General features: G+C 57.8%; 3 protein-coding genes across 12 annotated transcripts in view; 2 read left to right on the top strand and 1 right to left on the bottom strand.

Moving 5' to 3' along the window:
* TACC1 (transforming acidic coiled-coil containing protein 1) overlaps nt 1-6,360 on the top strand; it is a 32,498-nt gene extending 26,138 nt beyond the window's left edge. For all 6 annotated transcript variants that reach the window (XM_039564326.1, XM_039564327.1, XM_039564325.1 and 3 more), the window contains 3 exons: nt 326-4,083; nt 5,621-5,734; nt 6,029-6,360. In XM_039564326.1, the coding sequence (XP_039420260.1) occupies nt 326-394 (69 nt within the window). In that variant the 3' untranslated portion in view covers nt 395-4,083; nt 5,621-5,734; nt 6,029-6,360. The remainder of the gene's footprint in view (nt 1-325; nt 4,084-5,620; nt 5,735-6,028) is intronic.
* On the top strand, nt 5,647-21,953 carry PLEKHA2 (pleckstrin homology domain containing A2). Of its 4 annotated transcripts, none has more exons than XM_039564342.1 (12): nt 5,647-5,734; nt 11,308-11,471; nt 11,829-11,885; nt 13,357-13,405; nt 13,534-13,631; nt 15,560-15,700; nt 17,576-17,713; nt 17,842-17,910; nt 18,042-18,112; nt 18,671-18,734; nt 19,027-19,104; nt 19,218-21,952. In XM_039564342.1, the coding sequence occupies exons 2-12, from the start codon at nt 11,331-11,333 to the stop codon at nt 19,542-19,544; spliced, it is 1,233 nt and encodes a 410-aa protein (XP_039420276.1). In that variant the 5' UTR covers nt 5,647-5,734; nt 11,308-11,330; the 3' UTR covers nt 19,545-21,952. The 4 variants fall into 4 exon arrangements, with proteins under 4 accessions (XP_039420276.1, XP_039420275.1, XP_039420277.1 ...); XM_039564341.1 differs by lacking the exon at nt 5,647-5,734 and adding an exon at nt 6,467-6,986; XM_039564343.1 differs by lacking the exon at nt 5,647-5,734 and adding an exon at nt 8,381-8,669 and having other exon boundaries at nt 19,218-21,953.
* Nucleotides 21,954-22,727: 774 nt separating this feature from the next.
* Nucleotides 22,728-23,934, bottom strand: TM2D2 (TM2 domain containing 2). 2 transcript variants are annotated; one of them, XM_039564352.1, is made up of 4 exons: nt 23,713-23,934; nt 23,549-23,636; nt 23,354-23,469; nt 22,728-23,232 (listed from the first exon to the last, which is right to left on the bottom strand). In XM_039564352.1, the coding sequence occupies exons 1-4, from the start codon at nt 23,898-23,900 to the stop codon at nt 23,019-23,021; spliced, it is 606 nt and encodes a 201-aa protein (XP_039420286.1). In that variant the 5' UTR covers nt 23,901-23,934; the 3' UTR covers nt 22,728-23,018. The 2 variants fall into 2 exon arrangements, with proteins under 2 accessions (XP_039420286.1, XP_039420285.1); XM_039564351.1 differs by having other exon boundaries at nt 23,354-23,636; nt 23,713-23,929.

The raw sequence follows: 23,934 nt of genomic DNA, 5'->3' as shown, positions 1-23,934 counted from the left end.
TTTTTTTGGTTTGCTTGGGGTTTTTTGTGTTTTATGGGGTTGGTTTGGATTTTTTTGGCAGAATGGGCATTGCAGGCTCTGCCTGCTTGCAGAGATGTGGGCTGGGGCTGGGTTGCTGGAAATCTGTGCAGCTCTGGGGTCTGACTGGGATGAGGAGGGGTGAGCCCAGGGGCCCGCACAGTGCCTGGATGCACAGAGGAGCTGTTGCAAGGGCAGGTGTAGGAGCGGGCTGCCCCTTCCTACGCAGGCTTGATGGCAGATGGCCCCAGGTTTTATCCCCCACCTGTGCCACCATGGGAGTCCCCAAGGTCTGCTTTTCTTCCAGAACCAGGAGATTGAGGAGCTGACCAAGATCTGCGACGAGCTGATAGCGAAACTGGGAAAGTCAGACTGAGTCTCACCACCCCTTGCCAGCACTCTGCACTTGGCCGCTTTTCTCGTGACGTTGAGCACCTTGCCTTACTCCCGGGCTCCCCGCAGAAAAGCTGCGTGTCCAGCTGCCCCGCTTGGCTGCCGGACCTGTGGCTCCTGAGCAGAGCCGCTCTCCTCACTCTCCCTGTCTGCTTCCCACAGCTCCGGGGCTGGGATCCCTGCAGTCAGGCTGGGAATCCTGTGGTCAGCCTGGGCCTGCGTGTCCCTCCCAGGACCTGCCACACTGTCCGTCTGCACCAATGCCAGCTCTCAGGTGGGAGGTGACAGCCTGGGCTCTGTCCCCCTTGGTTGGGCTGGGTCTGTTTGTGTCCCCACTGTCACTTACTGTCCTCACGTGCTCAGCGGAACAGTTCCAGCCACGTGGTAGGTCCTGCCCTGGGATGTGGGTGATGCCAGGGGTGCTGCTGGCTGGCTCTTGCGCTGGGGAAGGAGACCTGGCACCTGGATGGCTGGTCTCTGGTTCGTGGGTGAAGTCCAGCACAGCATCTCCCTGTCCCTGGCTGTGCCAGCCTCAGAGGAAGGGAGCTGACATCTCTGCATTCGTGCACTTTATGAGCATTTATGGGCACTTGGGCTCTCTGCTCACTCCTTCCAGGCAGGCACGGTGCTGACACAAGGCACGACTTGTTTCCCCCAGGGCACTGAAACAGTCACATAACCTGTAGTAACTTCGGTCCTCTTCAAGGGAGAGTCTGGGTGAAGGGAGGCAGGAGGTTGTGGCACCAAGAGGTGCTTGAGAAACAGGGGGATGTTGGTTCTGGAGAGCTGGGACTGCCCTTCCATCCTCCCCTTGGCCATCCTGCCTGCAGCCCTGGCCCCTCCAGTGCCTGGGGGACCTGGTGTTGAACACGTGCAAAGCCAAGGCCATTGCTGGTGACTCCCCGTGCCATAGCCAGATCAAGGCCCCATTTCAGAGGCTGCAGGAGAAAGGAAGTGAACCCTGAGCTGCCTCGTGGCTGCTGCAGTAGCTGCAGTGGTGGAGGATTCTCTGCCTTGAACAGATAGTCCTAAAGTGTGAATTAAGGGAAATATTTGCAGTTTGGACTGTTTCCTGCCCAGCCTGTCAAACACTTTCACAAACCTTTTTGCTGCTACTTTTTTGTAACAATTGAGCTCTTCTCCTTCTATTTTCTAATTCCCTGTGTTGAGCATGCAGAGCAAACACCTGTTTAAGCCAGAGCCATACACTTGATTATATTTTATTAGTTATATAATGTATAGAGAGAGTTTATTCTACACTTAAGCAAAGGTGTCAGCAGCCTGCCCCAGCACACAGCTTCCCAGCCCAAGCCCCCAGTTACCCCAGTGACGGACTGGTCAGGGAAGCCAGTGGCTGACACCACTCAAAGCAGTGCACCTGTTGCTTGTGCTGGATATTCACCCTTTGCACAGTTGACAGAAAGGAAAAACCTTTTTTCCCCCTCTCTTTTCAACCCCTTTGATCTCCCCACCTGTCCGCCTCCTGGGCTGGTGAAAAAGCTTCAATCATATGATCAACAAGGACTGTTTCTGTTCCCCTTTGGGAGTCTGTGCAGGTAAAGCAAACCCCTGAGATGCAGAGATTTCTTGGGCAGTTGGCTTTTTCTCTTGAGGAACCAGAGTGCAGCATTGCACAACCTCTCAGAGCTGGTAGAAGGCTGGTTCATGGCTGGATTTTGGTTTGGTCACTGGTGCACTGCACAAGGTGCCCGTGTGAGGCTGGTGGAGCCCTGGTGTGGGAGGCAGGTCCCAGATGGGACTGTGGCAGCTCTCAGCCTTCTGCCTTGCTCAGGGCCGTGATGCTCGTGTGCTGTCTTGGCTCAAGGTGTCACAGTCTGAGGTCAGTCTCTCCCCGGGGCGTTGCTCTGGCCCTTGGAGCTGATGGGTAATTGCAGAAGTTTAGGTTTCACCACTCAGCACTTCCCCAGACCCCTGACCTGCGCACAGCACAGTCACTGCTGCAGCTTTCCCCTCTGGGCTGTCTGCGAAGCATGGCTCCACTGTGATAACGCACGGGGCAGAGTCCTCCATCCCTCCTGTCCCTGCTCCCCAGTGTCACCCGGTCCTGCCGTGCTGCCTCCTCCAGCCGGTGCTGTCGCATTCCCGTGCCTGTCCGCATGCACCCCAGTCTGGGCAAAGAAGATTCCTACGGAATGATTTATTAACTATAATATGGTTATAGTTACATATATATAAATACATATGTAATGGGTATAGTTATATAAAGTAGAAGGTGTGTGTTTGCAAACAGGCAGGATGGTTGCACCTCGTGTGCCGCACTCTGACATGCCGAGGTGATGGTGTCCCTGTGACCAGCACAGGGAAAGGCAGGTCCCTGTGCACGGTGTCACAGCCTGGGTGTGTTTGTTGTCTGTTCCTTGCAGTAGACTTTAAATGCCCCTTTCTGGCAGCGTTGGGCGCTGCCCGTGCTGCTGTTGCTGTTTGCAGTGTGTGTTTGCCAGCAGATCTGTCTGTAACCAAGTGCCAACCAGTAACCCCCAACTACTGATCTCTTCCCCCATCCCTCTAGTGTGACCTCCCCCAGGCAGGAACTTCCTCTGCATTTACTCCCACCCCTCTGCTTCCAGCCATGTGTGTAACTGCCATCACCATCGGTTTTATATGTATGATAATTTCCCTTTTATATGTCAGGTAAATATTTGTAAGAGTTATACTCACACAAATGAGATTATTATAATGATTACTAATATATTTTTTCCATGTTTCATTGCCTGAGTAAAAACTGTGTTTATCACTCTTGAAAGCTTTCTTGGTGTTTGTGAGGTTGGTGAAGAGTTTTTGGAGGAGTTGGCTTTACCTTCCAGAATGGGCTGTGGTCTGCCTTGTCTTTATTAATGTGGTTTACATGGCAGTTGGTTTCAAATAAGCACAGTTATCATCTGTTCCTGAAATCTGCATTCCTGCACTCTGAAATTCAGACCTGGGATGACTTTTCTGGCCCCCTGACTCCCACCATTCCCACCACACCGTGATGGTGCTGAGCTGTGGTGGTGAGCTCAGACAGCAGGAAGAGCTGAGGCAGCAGCAGGATGTCAGGCAGGAGAATCCTTGGCCTAATCCCTGCGCTGACAACCCTCTGTGGCCTTGGGTAAATCCTTCTGGAAGGATGGAGCCCTGGGGGCTGGGGAGTGCAGGAATTGTTCCACTGGGCTCCCAGCCCTGTAGGGGTTTTCAGTTCTCTTGCACTTCTCTTTTGGTGGGTTGGAAACTCTCGAGGGGTTTTCCCCAACTTGGCTGCTACTCATAACAAGAAAGGGGTTGTTCTCTGGACGGAGCAGGTGGGCTTGATCACAATCTTTGAAAGCCACCACAGGGTTCTGTGTCCAGGGGTGGTTTCCAAAGCAGGCACCAGCAGGATATGGGGCAGAGCCCAGCCCCATCCAGTGGCACCAGTGTGGCTCTGCCCCACTCCCATTCCCCAGCCCGGCCCATGTCCTTGGGGAGCTGTGTCCTGCCCCCCCGGCTAAGATGGCATTATCCAGGGGCTGCAGTGAGGTGTTATCCCAGCCCCCGATACAATCACTCAAGCAGATTAGCTGTAAGACCTTAAGACAAAACAGCAGCTACGCACCCCACACTGCACACTGCTGAGAATGCCTGCCCTGAAGACCCTACTGGCCCTGGCCATCGTCACGTCCCTGGCTGGAGAAAGTAAGTGTCCCTTGGCTCCAGGCAGCACAAGGTCGGGTAAATCGCTGTAGCTGCTCCTGCGCTTGCTGCTGCTCCATCCCTGTCACCTGCCTGCGGGCTGGCACAAGCCCACCGTGCCCCTGTCCCTTGCTGCTCCCACCCCTGCAGGAAAATGATGTTTTGGGGGGGAGGGTGGCTTTCCCCTCTGAATACCACCCAGAGAAGCCTCCTGTCCCTTGCCTCTCTGCCACTGGCACAAAGCCCAGGCATGTGGTGCCCAGCAGGGACCACAGAGCCTCTGGTCTCCAGTTCTGATGGAGGCTCCTGAGCCAAAACCCTGCAGCCTCTCTTGGCTAGAGCTGTGTTTCCCTGCTAAAACTTGGTTCCTCCAAGGCATAGTCACAAAAAGCCATTGTAAAAGGCAGGAGAGTTGGTGCACTGCTCAGAGCAATGCCATGGAGTAGGGGCAGCTCCAGACAGTTCCAGGATCTTTGGACCAAGGCAAGATGAATGTGACTGTGTTTTTAGCTCAGGGCAGATGAAAGGCTGTGCCATGCTGTGAAGAACAGCAAAGGAGACACAACACAACCCAGCAGCGGAAGCCGGGTCATTGTGGGTTACTGGCAGGAACTTACTGGCATCTGACCCCATGAAATCCCCACTTTCCCCGTTCATGGGTTTTCTCTCCCTGAGATGAAGCTGGGAGCTCTGGGCAGGAGCCGGCCCCGCTGCCACGAGAGGGCTCTGCTCCGTCAGCAAAGCAGAGACGAGTTCCATCTCCAATACCGGCGGTAGTTTATCCATCCCCATCAAAATCAAGGATTCATCATTTCAGGCAGGAGCAGCATCTTCAGGTCTGGGTTTTTCTGGGGTGTGTGTATGCTTTGAGGGGTCACACAGCTCTTGCACCACTGTCGGCTCTGACGCGCAGGAGAGAGGGGCTGGCTGCTATCTAACCTGCCTGTGGCCTCCTTTAAGGACGATCTGGAGACGGCTCGTCCCTCCCGACTCACGCATCTGCCTGGCACTTTACTACTGCGTGTCACCGTGCTTGGTCCCAGGCAGCACCCTTGGGCTGAGCTTCCTGAGCACAGTGTAGTTCGTGGGAGGTACTCCCACAGGTTGGACGAATTCTTCCTTCTCCCCCCCAAATTACTTATTAAAGTGAAATCTGGCACAAGAAGACAAAGGTCTAGGATGGGTTTTTAAATATTATGTCTACCGGTTTTTACTGTAAAAGGAATTTCAGGACTCTCAGGAAGTCTTTGCAGGGCAAGGACTCAGCAGAGCTCACCTGCCCAGTTTAGCTCTCATCGTTTTGAGTCACACTTGGAAGAGTTTTGCATTAATTTTGTGGACAGGTGAGGCCCCATCCTGCATCCTGCTGCATGCCATGGCAGTGCCTGCTCATGGCTCGACTGCGAACCCTCGCCTGTGACTCCCCGTCCCTGGGCTGGGGGTCACCAGTGTCCGTGGAGACCCACAGACTCTGGCGGGGCACTGGGGGCTCTGGGATGGTGCTTCGCTGCCACTCTCATTCCTCCTCATCTTCACTCAGGTAAAGCACTGAAATGCCACAAATGCGTCGCATCCAACGAGAACGACTGCAACCAGCAGGGATCCCACAGCTGCCCCCAGTACGCTGATGCCTGCTCCACCATCACCGCACCCAGTAAGTCCCTTGGCTGGAGGGCCGGGGCGCTGGGCGGGACTGGGGGTTCCAGGGGGAAGGAGGGTGGGACCGTAGGGTCTTAGAGGGGTCCAGAGGGGCTGGGGACCGGAGGGCGAGGAGAAGCAGGGGACCTGCCGAGGCGGAGCAGGAGGCGGCTTCCTCTTGCGGACAGGAGAGGGATCCTTTTATTCCGCATCCGTACCGCCGGGACTCAGGTGTTCTTTCTCCTCTCCCAGTGAAACCCCCGGTTCCCGGGAGTGCCTGACCCCCGTGTCGCGTTGCCTTTCCTTGCAGACAGCGTCATTAAGTCCTGCTCCTACAAGTCCTTCTGTGACCAGGCGCGCCGCGGCGGCTCCGGCGGGGCCACCGTGCGATGCTGCTTCAGCGACGACTGCAACGGGCCGGCGCGGGGCTCCGGAACGGCGTGGGGGTCACCCGCCGCCCCTGCCCAGCCTGCTGGCCACCGCACTGGCCGGGACGCTGATGCTGGGCTGGTTCTGAGGGGTCCGGCGGGGCGGCCGGCCCCGCGTCGCTGCTCGCTGCTGTAGCCTAGGGACGCGGGCGGGGGGGGCTCGCTGTGGGAGGCGTCCCATCGCCTCCAGTCCAATAAACGCTGCCGTTGGGAACCGTGTTCGCAGCCTCTCATTGACAGGGAAACCACAGCAGCGAGAGGACGTACCGAATCGAACCGGTTTGGCTTCTGGTGCCACGCCGGAGGGCTCTGCCAGGCAGAGCCCGGGATCCCAGCGCAGATTCCCCTCATCCCCGTTGGTCCAACGGAGATGCTTTTGGGCTGCTTTCTGCAACTCGAGTCGCGGCTGTGGAGAGAGGTTTCTGTGGCTGCGAAGACATGGGGGGAGATGTGAGGCTGCTCTGTGGTCTGGGGCTGCAGGTGGTCCCCCAGCTCAAAGCTCTGCTGGAAAGTCCCCCAGGAGTGCTCGGTGTGGTTTGGTTTTGTGAGGGAGAATGGTAAAAGTGAGTGAAGAGAGTGAGGAGAACAGAAAGGAGAATGATGAAGGGAGTGAAGGATGGCTGGGACCATGAGAATCTGACCACAAGAACTGTAAATGCAGGGTGAGCAGCAAACAGCAGCCGTCTGCTGGAGTCTGCCCCCGTCAGCACACGAGGAAAAGGGGAACAGGCACTGAAACTGAAAAGAGCAAATTTGAACAGAAGAAAAGAAGTAATTCAGCACGTGCGGATCCAGCCATGGAACTCACAGCTGGAGGATGCTGCTGGAACAGAGACCTCGGTGAGTGCTGGAGGATGAGAGGGTTGGAAGTCCTGCAGAACATGGCCACAGTTTTGTGAAGGTTAACATACATATGCCAAGAGGGTCGCTGGGCTGCTTCCACTGGAGGGGAACATCTGGAAAGCAGATTATTCCCTGTCTGCTGTGGATCCGGCTCCTTCCCCAGGGCACACGGAGGGTGTTCTCCTGCGGGGGGCTCTGTCTGCTGGTGGAACCTCCAAAGGCCCTGGGGCAGGGACGTGCCCTGCCCGGGACTTCCCTCATAACCCTTCATCTGCTGGTGGGGTGTCTTAGTGACTTCCAGGGGCTGCTTGTCCCCCAGGCAGGTTACATTGGAAAGTCTAGGAGAAATGCCAGGCTCTCCGAACGAAGGGCGAGCAGCGGGGTGACTCGCTGCCGTGTGATGGTGTGCACAACTCAGCGCTGGCCCAGGCTCCGGCGGGTCACAAGGGCTGCAGGAGATGCCTCGGTATAAAAATACTCCGTGGAACAGTTTAGTCTTTGCAAAGGGAGGGAAGGGGGAGAGGGGGAAGCAGCGGTGGCGGGGCAGGGCTCGAGACCTCCAGGATGCCGGGAGCAGGCAGCCAGCAGTGGGAAGGAGCGGACTCGCGTGGGACGGACAGGGGTGCGGTTTCCGTGAGCCAGCTCCTGCGCACCCTCGGCGGCGGCAGCGCAGCACCAGGATCGGTTTCACCCGCGCCGGGAGAAAGTGCTTCGGGGCAGATGGAGTTTCGGAGAGAAAGTGGGGGCTTCCCCTGGGCGGCACGGGGCGGGCAGCGGGTGTTTCCTGCTCCCCAAATCCACCCCGAGCTCACTCCAGCAGCAGCTTTCCCGAGAGATGCTCCTGCAGGAACCGCGACCCGAACTGGGCGGCTCATCTCCATCAGTGCCAGCCTCAAGCACATCCTGAGCGGTCTTGTGTTGGGTCTGGGGATTCACCGGGAAGGCCCCGAGCCTAGGACTGGGCGGCCCTGGGGGACGCAGAGACCGCAACAGGCTGGGACCGGCACCGGCACCGGCACCGGCACCGGGCTGGCCCCCAGTCCCCCAGCAGTTAGCCCTGCGGCGGCGGCCCGGGGCGGCAGGTGCGGAGGGACACGGACGGACGGCGATGGACGGAGGGATGGACACCAACCCCCCGCCCCAGGGAGCCGCCCGCGCCCGCACTCACATCCGGGCCGGGTTTGCTAATGACAGACGTAATTATCCCGGAAAGAAGCGACGGCGGAGTCAGGGGCACACCCCCTCCGCCGCCGCCCGCCCGCCGCCCGTCCGTCTCCTCCACCGCCGCCCGGCGTGCGCAGCGCCCAGCCCCGGCTCGGCCCCGCCGCCCCCCGCCCGCTCCGCCGGCCATGCGCGGGGCGCAGCCAGGGACGCCGCGGGTAAGTGCAGTGCCCGGGGGACACGCGTGTCCTGTAGGCAGCGCTCGCTCTTGGGCTTCTCCAGAGACCCGGCGGGGCGGGCTGGGAGCCCTCGCTGTCCCGTCCCCATCTCCCTCCGGCCCTTCCCCCGACTCCCGGGCTTCCGGGCTGCGGCGTCGGAGCGGCTGGAGGCGTCCGTGCCCCCGCGGCTCCGGGAGCCGGTGGGGAGGCGGCCCCAAAGCTGATCCCCCCGTCCCTGGCGGAGACTCGGGTCCCTGCAGCTGGATCGTCGGTGCTCGGGCTGGGGTCGAGCCCTCTCACGGTGCGAGCGGCTTCTGCTCGACGGTTCCTGCAGCGAAGGGTCGGGACAGGGGAGCGGGAGGCAGCGAGGGGGGCTCCGCCGGGAGCGGAGGGGTCCCCGTGTGAGCTCCGGAAGTGCTGCAGGCACCATCCTCGCCCAAAGTCTGTGAGGCTGGGGGCAAGCATGTTCGGGGCATGGGATTTGCAGCTATTCTGTGTGTTCTCCGACTCTTTGCGGCCAGATGAAGAGCTGTATCCAGCCTTCTCCCAACAGGTTGATAGTTTCGTTAAGGCAAGTATCTGGAATTAGAAGGAGCGAGTTGCTGGGCGCTGCCTACCCCGTCTGTCTCGTGGGTCGGGACAGACGTCGCAGCGTGAGCTCTGGGAGCTCCTCTGCAAGAGCAGGTAAGAGGAAGTGGTGCTGCAGCCGCTGCGGCTCAGCCGCGCGGGGCACTGGGCACCGCAGGTCGCAGCGCTTCTGGAACGGGGAGTCGTCCTGCGCCCCAGCCGCCAGCAGGGCAGAGCGGTGTGAGAGAGGAGGAGGATGCTGTGGCTGCCCACAGGTGCGATGGGTGCTGTGGAGGGAGGTGCCGAGGAGATGCCTCCCGGCCGCACGGCTGCGGTGCTCCAAATGTCGGGTCTCCGGTGCCTCGGGTTTTTCTGCTGCAGTGTTCCTGGGTTGCTCCTGTGGCTGTAGCTCTGCCGGGACAGAGCAGGGCACGGGCCGCTGTGATAAGTGCGGTGGCATCCTGAGGTGCTTCCTGGAAAGTCTGGCTGTGTGGCTGCACACGAGGCCTCTGAGCCACCCGTGGCCGCAGAGGGGACTTGGGTGCTGCATGGACGGTGCCCTGCACCTCCTGCCTCTCCCTGGGAAGCACTTCCCTTTATCTCAGGAGGCAGGCAAGGGGGTGGTTTTGCTGTTAATCTTCTGTAGCCCAATTGCTTGCGATGCCATTCACTGGGTCAGGAAAGGGGTGTCTTTTTTGCTGGGATATTGTGACTGAAAAAGCTGACAAATCAGTTGCTTCAGAGGTAGGAAAGAGTCCTGGAAGTCTCTGATGTGCTTCACTAGAAAATTGAGCATTTTCTGGCCCTCCTGGATTTCCTGAGCAGGGTGGCCCACATGTTGGCACAGATGGAGATGCTACTTTTATCCTTTTCTTATGGAAAAGTGCAGTTCTTGGTGACTCCAAAGAGACAGACCATTTGTGTCCTGTGGGCAGTGGGATGTAAGGGGACAGGAACCCAGCTGACTTTGGTGCAGAGTGTGGGGCAATCCCAATCTCTTCTGCCCAGAGATTTGTGCATATCCAAGTGCAGCCTGAGGTCAGTGTGCACAGAAGGGCTGAGCTGCTTTGTGGTCTCCCAGATGAGCCCATGGTAATGAAGGGTGGTGGTGGTGGGACATAGGGAGTCCCAAGAGGTGTCCCGTGGAGCTGGGGCTCATCTCTGCGCTGCCTGTGGCACACTCTGCTTCTTCCTCATCCATCTCCTAAGCAGAAATCTCTAAACTTTTGTTATCAGCAGAAGGAAGAGTTTATGAGGTTTGGTCTGAACGTGTTGGTATGGTTGAAAGTACCTAGGGATTGGCTTTCCATGTGCTTCCCCACCACAGAAATAACCCCACAAAAAAGCAGTGAGACTTGAAGTGGCCACAGAAACCCTTGTGCCAGGGCACCATTGTTGGTCTAAAACAACCTCTCGCCCTGCAGCAGCATGGTTCCCCATGAGCCAAGCCCCGATACCCATCTCTGAAATGTTGGTGATAAGATACTGAGATCCTGACAGCGGGTTGACTTTTTTCTGCCTCTCTACCTTTGCAGCTGCACCCCAGCTCTTGCACAACCCTCGCCTGCCCGGGCCCCACTCCACTGCAGCTCAAAAATAGTATTTCCTCCTTTTCTGCATGAGATCTTTTATTTGTCTAGCTCTGCTTCTGGCACCTGCGTGATCACCACTCTCCTGCCAGACAAACCACACTGGGTTCACTCACATCCTTTGGGTAACGGCTGCTCTCATCCCTGCCCTCCATCCTGTGCCGTGGGGAGAGGGCTCTGCCCAGGCAGTGGGACGCGTCCTGCCCACCCGTGCCTCTTGGCGCTGTTTCTGCTCCCCACACAGGGGCTGGAAGTGACGGCAGCGTTCCCCCTGCAGCTGAGGGGCCTTGAAGGAGACTCCTGGGTAGGGGGCAGCACTGGGGGGGTCCGTGCCCGTGGCAGACCTGGGGACATGGCATGGCCCTGCTGTGATGGGTCATCGTTTTCCCTGCTGACTCGACATCCTGGCTGCACAGATTTTCTGCTGGAGTTGCAGATTGTTCCCTGTTTCCTGGGAGTGTGCTCAGGCTCTCTAGCGTGCTGCTTTGGGATTACTTTTCGCCACGGTTCTCAGGGATCTGGTGTCTCATGTTAGACCCTTTGTGTCTGCTTTGTCCTCTCTCGTGGGGTTTGGTGGCTCTTGGGACTGGGAGTGATGGGTTGGTAAGTTGTCCCTTCCGTCTGCCTCTAGAGAGCTCAGATGTGGCTGAGTGACTGCGCTGGCATCCCCGCACACCTGGCTGGGCTGGGTTGGGGTGGCCATGGATGCGGGAGCAGCTCCCTGGGGAGCTGGGGCTGTGTTAGCAGACCACCCACCTCCCCCTGCCTGCCCCCACTCCGCAGGGTGATGCCAGAAGGAGCTCGGCATGCCGTACGTGGATCGACAGAACCGTATCTGCGGGTTCCTGGACATTGAAGAAAATGAGACCTGTGGCAAGTTTCTGCGGAGATATTTCATCCTGGACACCCAGGCCAACCACCTCCTGTGGTACATGGACAATCCTCAGGTAGGCACATGCTGGGCATGTCCGTGAAGTTGTCACTGAGTCTGTAGGCACATCCTGGCCTCCCTGGTGGAGGCTTCTCCTCCGGGTCCCCACAGGTGTGTGCTGTGTCAGAGTGTCTCATGGCTGAGCATGGCCATGACCAGGCTCCAGCCCTTCTGTGACCTCTGTGGTTTCCAGGACTGTCCCGAGGAGCACAGCAGGGCTGGTCCCACTGCTGAGCTGAACCAGGTGCAGGAAAGGGAAGTGGCTGAGGATGGCAGCTGCTGCCTGACCCCAAGGGCACAAAAGACAGGCTGGATTGCCCCTGCCACCTTCTCCCTGTCATTTACCTCCCATTGCTCATTCTGTGTGTTGCAGAACCTGGCCATTGGAGCAGGTGCTGTCGGATCTCTGCAGCTGACCTATATCTCCAAGGTAGTGTTGGGGTGGGGCAGAGGGAAGGTGAATGCTCCCTGTTTTCCCTTTATCCTTGCGGCATTCCCAGGAGAGGCGATGGCTTTCCCTGGAAGCACCCGAGGCCAGGTCCTGGTTCTGCCTGAGCTCGTGACCATCTCCCTGGGATGAAGCCTGAGTGGGCTGTGGGGAGCAGGGAGGGACCCTACAGCACAGGGATCCTGCTGCTGAGACCGTGTTCACCTTCACCCTGGACTGGCACGGGATGGGGTGCAAGGTCAGGTTGCAGGAGGAAGAGGAGCTGCTCTGCTGTGAGGAAGGACATGGGGTGGCCAGGACTGAGTGGGAACAGGAGCATGGTATCGGCGTGAGCTGGGCACAGAGCTGGCAATCGGCTGAGCAGTGCTTCAGGAGCTCTCCCCTGTGCCCAGAGGGCAGTGCCCTGAAGGATGAGACCTTCTGGAAACTCGCTTTTGTGTGTCTTAAGGGTGTTATCCAGTCTCCATGGGAAGGCAGGAATAGTGCAATAAGCAACAACTGTTGCAGGGCCGGTGACTGAGACAGTGGAGCTGTGGCTGTGTGTGGAGAGTGGAGCTGCCACCATCCTGCTCCTGCAAGTGGCCCCTCAGCTGCTGTGGGGGAGTGGGGGGCTTGTGGCTGCCACGCCACGCTCAGCTCAGCTTTATCCTGGAGCTGGATATAGAATTGGACAGATCTTTCTGTTCCTGCTGAATCATGATTTATAAATTAAGCGCAGATGAAGCAATGCTGGGAGGCTGAGCCTTCCCCATTTTGGAAAGAGCCTCACAAATTATATAGGTTTTAGTTTAAATGAAAATTGCTGCAGGACAGCATTTGGTCACAAACTGCGGGGTTGGGTTCTGTCAGTGGCTGGAACTACCAACAGTAAACATACCAGAAAAACGGAGGTTTGCTTGAGAAAACATATTTAAAGCATTATGGACTGGCTTTGAAGGAGGAGGACTGTCAGAATAAATACTCCATGAATGCTGTTTGTGGAGCCCCAAGGAATATTATTCTTATATAAATGATTCCTACTTTTCAGGGAAAAACCACCACTATTTTCCCCCAAATTTTTTAATTGCTGGTGAGAGTGACTGTGTTAATCCAGAAGAGCTGATGTTTTCAGGTCCTTTGAAAGCTTTCTGTCCTCTGCTGCGCAGCTCAGCCAGTGCCTGAGGGGATGCAGGGGATGAAAGTCCTGGCTCCATGCTGACCTTCCCCAGGGAGCCGGCACCCTCTGCTGCATGTGGTCAGCGTTGCTCTGACACGGGCCAGTTCCCGTCAGCTAGCCCAGCTGTGCTGTAGCTCAAGTTGTCTTCACAGGCGTGGGGTCCTGCTCAGGGGTCCTGCCCGGGGTGGCAGAGCCCAGGCAGGGAGCAGGGTGGGTGGGTGGAAACTTCCAGCTCTTGTGCCCACCATTAGCATGTGCTGTTATGTCTAATTTTTCCCCTGACTTGCTCTGTCACAGGTTAGCATTGCCACCCCGAAACAGAAGCCTAAAACTCCGTTCTGCTTTGGTGAGTGAGTGGGGTCTTGGTGGGCTCTGTGGGGGGACACCCTGCCACAGGAGGCTGCAGTGTGGGCACCTGTCCCATTAATCCTTCCGGCTGCTGCCAGCTCTCCTTGTCCTTCCCTTCTCTGGCAGTTATCAACGCTCTGTCCCAGCGCTATTTCTTGCAAGCCAGTGACCAAAAGGACCTGCAGGACTGGGTGGAGGCGCTGAACAGGGCCAGTAAGATTACGGTAGGTTACTTAATGCTCTTCTCAATTGTTCCCTCCACCATCCCCAGGGACCCTTGTGGTTGGGGTTTACTTGTGTATCTTCCTTCGCCCTCCCAGCCCAGCTGTGAGGGAACAGCAGCTGTGCCTCAGGGAGGTCCTGGTGGTGCTGTCCACATCCCCTCCTGCTCCAGGCCCTCCACCTCCTGTTGCTTCTGCTGGCTAGGATCTGGCCCAGCCAGCTCCTCACTGTGGCTGTCAAAGGGTGGCTTTCTTGTGCTTCAATAACTTATTTATTCAATTTTTATTCTTCCCGGAATGCTGGATCTTGTGATGAGGCGCAGCGAATGCCCTGCACTGTGGGGCATGGGGAGGCAGGCTGTGCCTGCATCCAGAGGGGTTCATCTGCCATCTCCTCTCATTTACTGGTGTGTTCACAGAGCCGTGAGCTAATGGTCACTGACCCAGTACCTCGCAGAGTCTGTGCTCCGCAGCTGCCCGGAGCTCCGGGCAATGGGGATGTGCTGCGCTCCCTCCCTGTGCAGCACGACCGGGAGCGCTGTCCCCGGGCTGGGGGTGATGCTGAGCTGGCAGTGCCTGCACTGGGGGCTTGGGATGGCTTCTGCCTGGATGGGGGGGGGGGTCGTCCCTGTGAAAGGGTTGGGGGCTTCTGCTGAACTGCAGTGAGCAGTTTAATGTGAGCAGAATTTTACTAGATCATGCGCTGATGCGTGTTGTTCATGGTATGTAAACGAAATGTAAGGAAAAATCATGTAAACAGTTTAGGATTGAGGGCTATCAATGAGATTTTTCTTTAAAATCCCTGGAGTGCCATGTTGTAGTCTCTGTGGGAAACTCATCTGCAAGACCAGACCTAGCTTGTATTTTCTTTTTTTCTCTGCAAATACATTAAGTGTGACAACGTTTGTGCCTGCAGCCACCAGACTGCTCTGGCTCGTGCCTTCTCTTTCTGGGTCCAGCTAATATTGGCCACAGACTCCACCTCCAGAGCTGGGCAGAGCTGTAGCTGCAGCCTGCCTGGGCTCTGTGTCTGGGTGAACTGTCAGCAGTTTCCTCCAGGGCAGCCTGCGGGGCAGGGGGAGTCTGGTGAGCTGGTGGAGGTGGGAGCTGGGGTGACAGGAGAATGAGATGAATCTTCTGCTTCTGCAAGAAACCGTGGTGATTTCCATACCCTGATTTTGGCCAGCCCTTCCCCACTCTGGCTGCGTCCCAGCTGGCCGACCGGCTCATCCAGCCCTTCAGGGAGGAGCTGTCACAGGCTGGCTGGGAAACCCGGGCTAACCGGGGTGTGGGTGATGCTGCCACTCTGCCCTGCTCTGTGGGGAAGGCAGGAGCGGGGGTTGGCATTAGGGGAGTTGAAGTGCAGGCTTGGGAAGGGACACTTGGAAACTCACCTCTCTGTCCAGAGCCAGGTGCCAGAGGGAGGGAGCTGGGAAGGGAAAGGGGATGATGACAGTGCTGGGGGCCGTGTTGCTGCAGCACAGCCTCTGCCCAGGGGTGCGGGGCCGCTCGCATCGGGGCCGCAGCCAGCGCTGGGGTCACAGCAGTGCCCGGCTGTCACTGCAGCCACGCCGCTCGGCCTCGTTAGCCAGACCCAGCTCCTCATTAAGGCTGGCTGTAAGTGGAGCGGGGACAATTAAAGGAGCAAGTGTCCCACAAACTCACTGAGCTGCAGAGGCAAATCACAGGCGCCTGTGAAGGGACGCTTAATCACTGAGCACCTCTCATCTCTCCTCTGGGTGTCTCCTGCCCCCCAGGGGGTTCCACACCCTCCCTAACTGGGGTGCTTGTTAAGGAGTTGTTTTTTAAAGGGATGTTGCTGCATTAGACATAGATGGGGTGCCCAGTGCAGGTGTGGGGGTGCCCAGTGCAGGTGTGGGGCTGCCCAGCATGGTCACCCTGTGCCCCTCATCCTTTCCTTTCTCCCACAGGTGCCCAAGGGTGGCAGCGTCCCACCGGCCACGGAAATCACAAAGCCTCCGGTGGTGGCCCAGGACAGGAAGCCCCAGGTGGCCTACAAAACCGAGATTGTTGGGGGGGTCGTGGTCCACACACCCATCTCCATCAACCAGGTGAGCTGGTTTGCACTTTCATTTCTGGAAACAGCGTGCCTGCAAACCCTTCCCCTGCAGGTATAAATGGCTGCTCTGAGCGCCCTGAACACCTCTGCTTTGTCTCACTCTGAAGTGTGATGAGATGAGGGGTGTGAGGAGGAGGAGGTCATGAATCTGCTCAGCTTCCTGGCCATCGCCATCCACCCACATGTCCTGGGTCCAAATCTCCTCTTGAGGTACCCAGGGCAGAGGAAGCCTGTGTCTGGTGCCCCCACCACAGCAGCCGCAGGGACTGTCCTGGGGGTGGTGGCTGGCACCACTTTCCGTGGTTCTGCATCCCTTGCTGTGGCACGCAGCTGGGTGTGCATGTGGCCATCAGCGTCTTCCACCTTTGGGCACTTGTCCAGCTCTGGGTCTCACTTCAGCTCTTATCAGTGGCAGCACTAAAAATAGAGCAGAGAATTAGATCATTGCAGCAGTTTCTGCTGGCAGATGCTTTTAATGCTTCCCTGGCTGCAGGGCTTGGCAGGATGCAGCGGTGTACGGAGGTTTGTGGGGTGCAGAGGGGTTTTTTGGAGGTGGTGCATCAGCTGCCAGAATATTTCCGTGCTCTTGCTGCTTCCCCCGTGTGAAATGGCCATTCTCCTGCTGCAGCTTCCTGGGCGTGTCTGTGGTTTCCTGGCTGTGCCCCAGCCGGTGCTCCGGGACTGAGTGGGGAGTCCCACGCTCTGGCCGCACCCCCAGACGGGCCAGCAGCATCACCCCAGCTCCTGGGCATGTGACACTCCCTGCTGCAGGAGTGTCCTCACCTCTGGCTTTGGACACCACATCTGTAATGCCTGGCACAGCTGGTGCAGCCCTGGGCAGGGGGCGTGGGTGGCATCCCCATCCTGGCCATGCTGCAGCTGTGCTTCACTGCTCTCCGGAGGGGCTGGGCAGCACTTAGAGGCCAGACAAAAAGCTGTTTGTCCGTCCTGGGGACACTGAAGCAGCTCTGGAAGGTGCAGGGCGGGCAGGTTTGGCAGTGGCACTGCACGGGGCCATATAAGGCTGGCAGTGGCCAGGGCCACCCTGCTGCCATGGCAATGCTCAAACCTCAGCTGAGTGGGAGGAAGGGGTTGGAGGGATGGGGAAGAAGCTGAGTGCAGAAGATGTTTCGTCTCAACCATCCTCTGCACTGCTGGGGGGAAGGGAGGGCCCTGCTGGGATGATGCTGGAGGCGGGGCAGGGTCTCGCCCTTGGGGTGCACTGGGATGTGCTCGGGGGAGCCAGGGGTGGGTGCTGGGCACACAGTCATGACCACAGCCCCTCTGCTCACAGCAGTGAGCACTGCACTTGGGGAGGGAGAGCTTGAGGCCGGAGGAGGCACAGCTTCTCTTCCTGAACTCCAAACACCCAAGTATCTTTGGGAGAACTTTGCTCTGACGATGCGAACCAGAGACTTTATTGCCTTCTCCCACTGGAAAGCATTCCTTTCTAACTTGTGTTTGTCTGGTGGTTCTTGTTCTCCTCATACCTTCAGTGGTGCAGTCGAGTCACCTCTTGGTGCATGACGAGCCAGGCAGATGAGCTCTATTAACTCCCTGCTGCAGGGGATTATCTTCAGCCCTCAAATTGCTTTTCTGCAGCCTTTCTGATTTCTTGTTTTTAACACATGGTTGCCAAAAGGGTGAATAGTACCAAGGCAGCAGCCTGGAAAGCTACACATGATGAGAGAACATCAGCTCTGGACGCTGGCTCGTTCCCCTGCCCATGTTCAGCACTGCAGTTAGCCCTTGGCTCACACTTCACGCGGGGCTTGTGTCAGGTGGCTTTTCCCTGCAACTGGGTGTCCTGCCTTCCATCAGGGAATTGCCCTCCTGCTCACGGTGACTCTGTTCTCTCTGGTGGCAGGACGGCGGCGAGGGCAGCGAGGTGGCCGCCCACCCTCTGCTGCGGCGCTCGCAGAGCTACATCCCCCCCTCGGCCGCCAAGCCGCCCGCCGGGCCACCCCCGCTCAAGAGCGGCTTCTGCGTCAAACAGGGGAACGTGGTGAGTGCCGGGGAGCGGCCCGGGGCTGGCGCTCCCCGTGGGCTGGGGGTGCTCCAAGGATGCTCTGGGTGCAGGACCTCGACAGAGAGCGGCAGAGCTGAGCACTGAGCAATTTCCTTCTCTTCCAGAGGAAGAGCTGGAAGCGGCGGTACTTCGTTCTGGATGAGTTTTCCATCAGTTACTACAAGTGTGAGCAGGTGAGCAGCTCCCCGGGGACCCCGGGCAGGGCTCTGGCACCGCTGCTGCGCTGGTGCAGGGACCTCTGGGGGAGGCACATCCCAGCCCCGGGGCCAGCCAAGCCCATTGCCGTCTCCTCTCGCCTCTGCAGGACAAGGAGCCTTTGCGTTCGATTCTCTTGAAAGATGTTTGCAAGACCCACGAGTGCCTGGTCAAGTCTGGGTAATGCTCCCACCCGTGTTTCCCTGCTGTGGCCCCAGGCTGTGTCAGGCCAGAGCAGCCAGTGGGAGCTTGGGCTGCTCCAGCTGCTCATGGGAAGCGGCTCTCGAGGTGTTTGCTTTAAACTAGCCCAGGCGGCTGCAGTGTCTCGGGAACAAGATATTGCAGCAAACACTGATAAAATCAAAGTAACCTAAAGACTTGCAATGAAAAATAACCTGAGAAAACAAACCTCTTCAGCTGAACTAAAGATATAATGCATTAATGTATCTCTCAACTGTTTATTCCTAATAAGTAATAGCAAGCTGATATTTAAAACGAGCTGGGAATGCAGTGCATTATGGCAGGGGAGGGCAGGGGTTTGTCAGCTGATGGTAGAGCTGGGGGGTTTCTGGCTGAAGCTCTCTGGGGATCTCGACTCTTCTCAAAATCCCAATGAGATCCAAGGTTTGCCTTCAATATGTTCCTCCCTAGCACACTCCAGAGACGATGATAAATACAGGGCTTTTTCTGTCCACAATGGCAGCTGGGGTGTGACTGTCTCTTTCTCACTGTTTCTAGTGACCTCCTGATGCGGGACAACCTCTTTGAAATCATAACGAGCTCCAGGACCTTCTACATCCAGGTGAGCAGCTGAGGCCAGGATAATTTTTGGGGCAGAAAGTTCATCTCTCAAGAAATGGGCTGTTCCCTACAGTCCTTCACCAGCGAACATGAGCTGATGGGGTTGTAACACATGGGTGTGAGGGAGAACTTCAGGGGGATTCACTTCTCCCTTGGGATTATTTATAGTAGGGGCTGTTTGAGAAAGCAGGAAAAGGCAGAGCAGAGCCTTGGGAATGCCAGGACAGCCGGTGCCTCTGTGTGTCCGTCACAGGGCAGGAGGCAGAGCCTCACTGGGGCTGGTGTGTTTGCAGGCAGACAGCCCCGAGGACATGCACAGCTGGATCCGGGCAATCACAGGGGCAGTCCAGGCCCTGAAAACCCGCCCCAGGGTAGGTCATATACTTTCTGTTTCATACTTAGTGTCAAATGGAGATTGTGCCAATGTACAAGCTATTTATTTAGTGGATTGTCTAACCGGCCTGACTCTGCTCTGTCCTTGCAGGAGATGTCCTTTGTGAGATGCACCTCCATGGCCAGGCCTGGGGGCTCCTCGGCCCCCTCCCAGCCACGGCCGGCAGCGGAGGAGCGGAGAGCTTCGTGCAAGGCCCCTTCCACCTCCTCCTGGCAGCCCTGGACGCCGGTGCCGCAGGCGGAGGGGCAGCGGCCGGCGCCGCTCAGAGACTCGGTGTCGGTGTCGGCGCTGGCGGAGCGCGATGGCAGAGCCGTGCCCGGCACGCGGCTGCGGCACCGCTCAGAGCCGCAGCATCCCAAGGAGAAGCCGTTCGCCTTTGACCTGGATGATGAAAGTATCCGGACCTCGGACGTCTGACCAGGCACCGAGCCAGCCCCGGCTCCACGTGCCGCCTCCCTGGCTGCCGGGGATCCCTGTGGGGTGGTTTGGGGTATGCGAGGTGGTCCCTTCCCTCCACCACAGCCCTTCCCTGCGATGCAGGATCCGTCTGGACCCACGTCCTGGTGCCCTGCTCTGCAGGGAGCGGGATCCCTGGCTGCCCCTGCCCAGCTTGGCCCCAGTGGTTCCATGTCTCGGAAGGTGCTTCCAGGCACTGCCAGCGTTCACTGTGCAGGGCAGATGCTGGGGACCTGTATGAGGGGACATCTTCTGCAACTGCATAATTTCCCCCCCAAACCAGGTCTGGAGGAAGTGGCAGGAGGTCTTAGGAGGTGTGAGGGGGAGCGTGGCCTTTCTTGTGTTTGAAAAACGTTTCTCTCCCCTGAGATGCTGCTCAGACTCCCCAGGGCAGAGTGGGAGACACCAGCCTGCAGCTGCCCACACAGGGGACTCACTGCAGCTCCCCCTTACAGTGACTTATTCCCTCAGAGACTGGCTCTTCCCGCTGCCCACACAAGGGTTTTCAGCAATCTGCTGGCTTTTAATTATGTCTTTTTATACCTGTGGCTCCTGTTGAACCCCAGCCTGGGCAGGTGCTCAGCCCCTCCAAAGGCTTTTTGGTGCTTCCTGAGCCATGGCAGGCAGCCGGAGTGACGGTGGCTCCCAGGTGGGAGCATCCTCAGGTATGATGTCAGTTTTGCACTGCACACACCTGGGCACAGGGAGCCATACCAGATGGTGAAGGGCTTTTAGCAAAAAGCACCCAACACCGAGCACCTGATGGAACTGGGCAGACTTGTCTGGCCAACTCACCCGCTGCCTGCCCGAGATGGAAACCAGCAGGAGTTTCTAGAGCAATGTGAATCGTCATTTCCATAACCAAATGAGCTCCTGTAGGTGTGATAAATAGTGTGTAGAAAATCCAGGTGTTCCCTTGGCAGAGAGATCGTGTGATACCTTCGCCCCACAAGTGTGTGCAATCCCCGGGTGCCGAGTGAGAACTCGGCTTCCCTTTCACTTCCCTGGCCATGACACGTCCCCTGCTCTGCAAACTCAGCCCAGTGTGTTCCCCAGGAGCAGAACATCTGGTTTGTCACAGCCCTTTTGGGGCCTCCTGCTGTTTGACAGCTGTGCCTCAGCCTCAGCCTGAGGTCCAGCTCTGAGCCTTGATTAGCCTGACTGACCTTAACGCGATTCAAGTTGTACCTTCCTGCCTCAGTCCCCTGTGGGACCAGTGGGGCTGCTTCGGGGTGGGCACAGTAGAGGTGCCTTCGTGCAGCTGGGGAAGGCAGGAATGGGGTCCCCCCAAGTTCAGGGGCAAGAGGGCCTCAAAAGGGACTGTGTGGAGGTGCTGGAGAACACAGAGACCATGAAAATGAGTGGGAATCGATGCAAACAGTACAGGGCGAGTGTTAATATTATTTAATTTTAGCAACCTAGATCCTGCTGTTTGTTTTTCTGCTTTTGCTTTATTTGCACTAGAGTTTGAAACGTTTCATTTTTTTAGGCTGACTTGCTGTTTGGCTCCTAACACTGTTTCAAGAATGTTTTAGTAGTTTGGTAAGCCCATCCGTCAGAGAGTCACAGCATTCGGTAACAGCTCTGACCTCAGTTCTGGAGAGCAGGGAATGCAGAGGGATGATGGTTCCTTTGTGCAAGGCCTTGGAACCACAGAGTCCTGAGTATTCCTGGTGCTTTATAATTGCACAGTTTCCTCAGGCCTGGGATGGTAAAGCAGAGGCTTGTTGCACAATTAAGGTTAATTATCCAGGAGCAGAAACTACCAGTGGCTCCAGCACTCTTGCAACATTCCTCTTGCTCATTCCCACCCTCCCGCATCCCCAGGACAGCATAAAGGCTGAAGGTGAGGTTCAAACAAGTGTGGAGCTCAGCTGGACTCCAGAGCTATCCATAATGCCGGTGGTGTTGGGAGGGAGGGATTTCCCTCCCATTCCGAAGGACGGAGTGGATGCAGCCAGACCTTGACGGAGCTTTGTCTTATTTTAAAGCAGACTGGTTTCCCCTCAGCACTGCGTTCGTTCCTGGCTCGGGTGTGGGATGGACACATCCCCCCGGAGCTGCTCCCTCCTGAAGCGTGTGCCGTGAGGCTTTGCTGGGGGTGCCGCAGATCTGGGGTGCCTTGCGGGGGCAGAGTGGTGGGAGAGAGGGGTTTGCTCTGTTCTCATGGACATTCCCATCTGGTTCCAGATGTTCCTGAAAGTGCTGGCTGGGGATTTCAAGTGCTCTTAGGGCTGGGGCCCCCGCATGGGCAATGCTCCGTGACTCCTGGGGTGGGGGCTACCTGCTTCCCACCCCTCGCTTGTAAATGCTGGAATGCCCTTTCTCCCCTGTGTTTTTAAATAAAGGAGGAAATCCCAATTACTTTCCCACGCTGTCCATTTGCACTGTGTATTTTGGGTAGGGATTGCCGGGGGGGTTGAATGCTGTCACCACCAGGGAGTGTGTGTTTGCTGTTTTATCTCAAGTGTGACTGGACATTTGCATACACAGATTTTGTGTCTGGCTCTGGCTGGGACTTGCTGCAGCTTCCTTTTCCCTTTTTATTCAGCTTGGTAAGTTTTTAACCTGCAGCTGGTGGGGCTTCCTCTTTTGGGTGTGAAGTTCTTGCACCCTTTGGGTGCTGCAGGTGCCCTGTGCTGGGGCTGGAGCCAGAGGAGTGCCTGGCACACAGACAGGAGCTGCCCCTTGGAAACTCTGGCCCTTTCCCAGCTCTCTGACTGCTCCCAGATGTTCTCAGCAGCTCTGGGTAGAAATGAACCCTGTCATGAATGAGTCACAAGTGCTGCTTTAGAGAGGTCTGAGTTCCCCACCTGCAAGAGTGGGGAGAGTAATGCTCTCCAGAAGGTGCAGGTTTTATCAAATCTAACCCATATTCCCCTGAAGGAGTGAACAGGGGGTAAATAATGCAGAATTAGAGCTCATGGCTTTGCCACCCAGTCCCTGTAAAAGGGGTTACTCAGCCTGAAAGGCTCTGGCCTTGGGCCCTGAGTTTGCTGGTCAGGTGGCCCATGACCCCAGGGTAACCAGGGCTCAGGACTCTGGATTAATGGGCTGGCTGGGGGGGGCTCAGGGCTAGACCATGACTCCATGGCCTTCATCTCCATATGGCAGTGACTCTACTAATCCCCAAAGTACATGGAGTCAGCTTCTTCCAGATTTTATTAATGTTTGTTTGACCCCCTGTGTTTGCAAGCTCTGATTTCTTAAGCTGTCACTATTTGCAGCAGGAAGCCAGATTATTTTAAACAAGCAAAATATATCCTGAACAACTTTGTGTCCAAGGCTGGTACAGAGTCATTATCAAGAGTGACTGTTCTGCACGCTGAGTTAACAGTTCTGTAAGTCCACGTTGTGCCAGGCAGAGCCGGGGCTGTTGCTTGGAGCGAGCAGAGGCATCCACGGGCTGCAGCTGGGGCCAGCCCTGCCCCTCCCTCAGTACACGGTGCACCAGTTGCTGCCATCGCTGGGCATCAGCCCACCGGTGATCAGCAGAATCAGATCCACAAACCACCAGATGCCCAGGCCCCCCAGGGTCAGCAGCTTCCCCACGGCGGTGCCGGTGTGGCCCAGGCAGAACCGATCCACTCCGAAGCAGCCCAGGAAGAAGGAGTAGAGCAGAGTGGTGATGAAGTAGTGTCCCGTGTACCTGCGAGGGAAGAGGCGGCGGTGTCAGGGAGTGTCAGCCTTCCCCGCCGGACCAGCCCTGCTCCTGCTGGGGGGGGGGGGGCTCCGTCCAGTGGGTGCGCGGGGGACAGGGACTCTCCTACTTGACACAGGGCCGGCTGCCCCGCAGGAAGCTCCCGCGGCTCGCGCACTCGATGCCGTCCAGCGCTCGGCACTGCACCCGGGTGTGATCCACCTCGCCGTGGGCCTGTCCGCCGAACTGCGGCGGGGGCAGCGCTCAGCGCTCGGCGGGGCCCGGGGTCGCCGGCAGTGGGGCCGCCCCCCCGCCCCGCCCTCACCTTCACGCAGCCGTGGCCCAGCTCCTGCTGTGCCGTGGCGTTCCCGCCGTGGTCCACCGGCTCCTCGCACTCCACGAACTCATCGGGGCTGCGGGGAAGGAGCGGGTGGTGAGGGCGGCCGGGTGGCCGCGCTCCCCCGCCCACCGCCCCGGCCCGGCGCTCACAGGTAGGTGCATAGGACGAGCGGCGCCCGCGGATCGCTGTAGGCCCAGGCGGCGGCGGGCGGCCCCGGCGGCAGGTCCCGGGGCTCGGTGTCGTTGCCTGGGAGGCCGCGGCCGTGCAGCAGCAGCAGGTTCCCGAGCAGGAGCACGGCCTGGCCGCACAGCAGCGCGTACCCCACGGGCGGCGCCATGGCGGCAACGCCGCCCCGCCCGGCCTCAGGCCGC

The sequence above is a fragment of the Corvus cornix genome, chromosome 22, assembly GCF_000738735.6.
Source record: "Corvus cornix cornix isolate S_Up_H32 chromosome 22, ASM73873v5, whole genome shotgun sequence".
In the NCBI taxonomy this organism is placed as follows: Eukaryota; Metazoa; Chordata; class Aves; order Passeriformes; family Corvidae; genus Corvus; species Corvus cornix.
Note: the sequence above shows the minus strand (reverse complement) of the source record. Positions and strands in the feature narration are given on the sequence as shown.

What these genes read in the sequence shown, in the direction of transcription:
- PLEKHA2 (XM_039564343.1), top strand. Translation starts at nt 11,331, where the DNA reads ATGCCGTACGTGGATCGACAGAACCGTATCTGCGGGTTCCTGGACATT. An exon ending in GCGTCAAACAGGGGAACGTG is followed by an intron (nt 17,714 to 17,841) that starts GTGAGTGCCGGG and finishes CTTCTCTTCCAG; the next exon opens with AGGAAGAGCTGGAAGCGGCG. An exon ending in GTTACTACAAGTGTGAGCAG is followed by an intron (nt 17,911 to 18,041) that starts GTGAGCAGCTCC and finishes TCGCCTCTGCAG; the next exon opens with GACAAGGAGCCTTTGCGTTC.
- TM2D2 (XM_039564351.1), bottom strand. Translation starts at nt 23,900, where the DNA reads ATGGCGCCGCCCGTGGGGTACGCGCTGCTGTGCGGCCAGGCCGTGCTC. An exon ending in CTCGTCCTATGCACCTACCT is followed by an intron (nt 23,637 to 23,712) that starts GTGAGCGCCGGG and finishes CCTTCCCCGCAG; the next exon opens with CCCCGATGAGTTCGTGGAGT. An exon ending in GGCAGCCGGCCCTGTGTCAA is followed by an intron (nt 23,233 to 23,353) that starts GTAGGAGAGTCC and finishes CTTCCCTCGCAG; the next exon opens with GTACACGGGACACTACTTCA.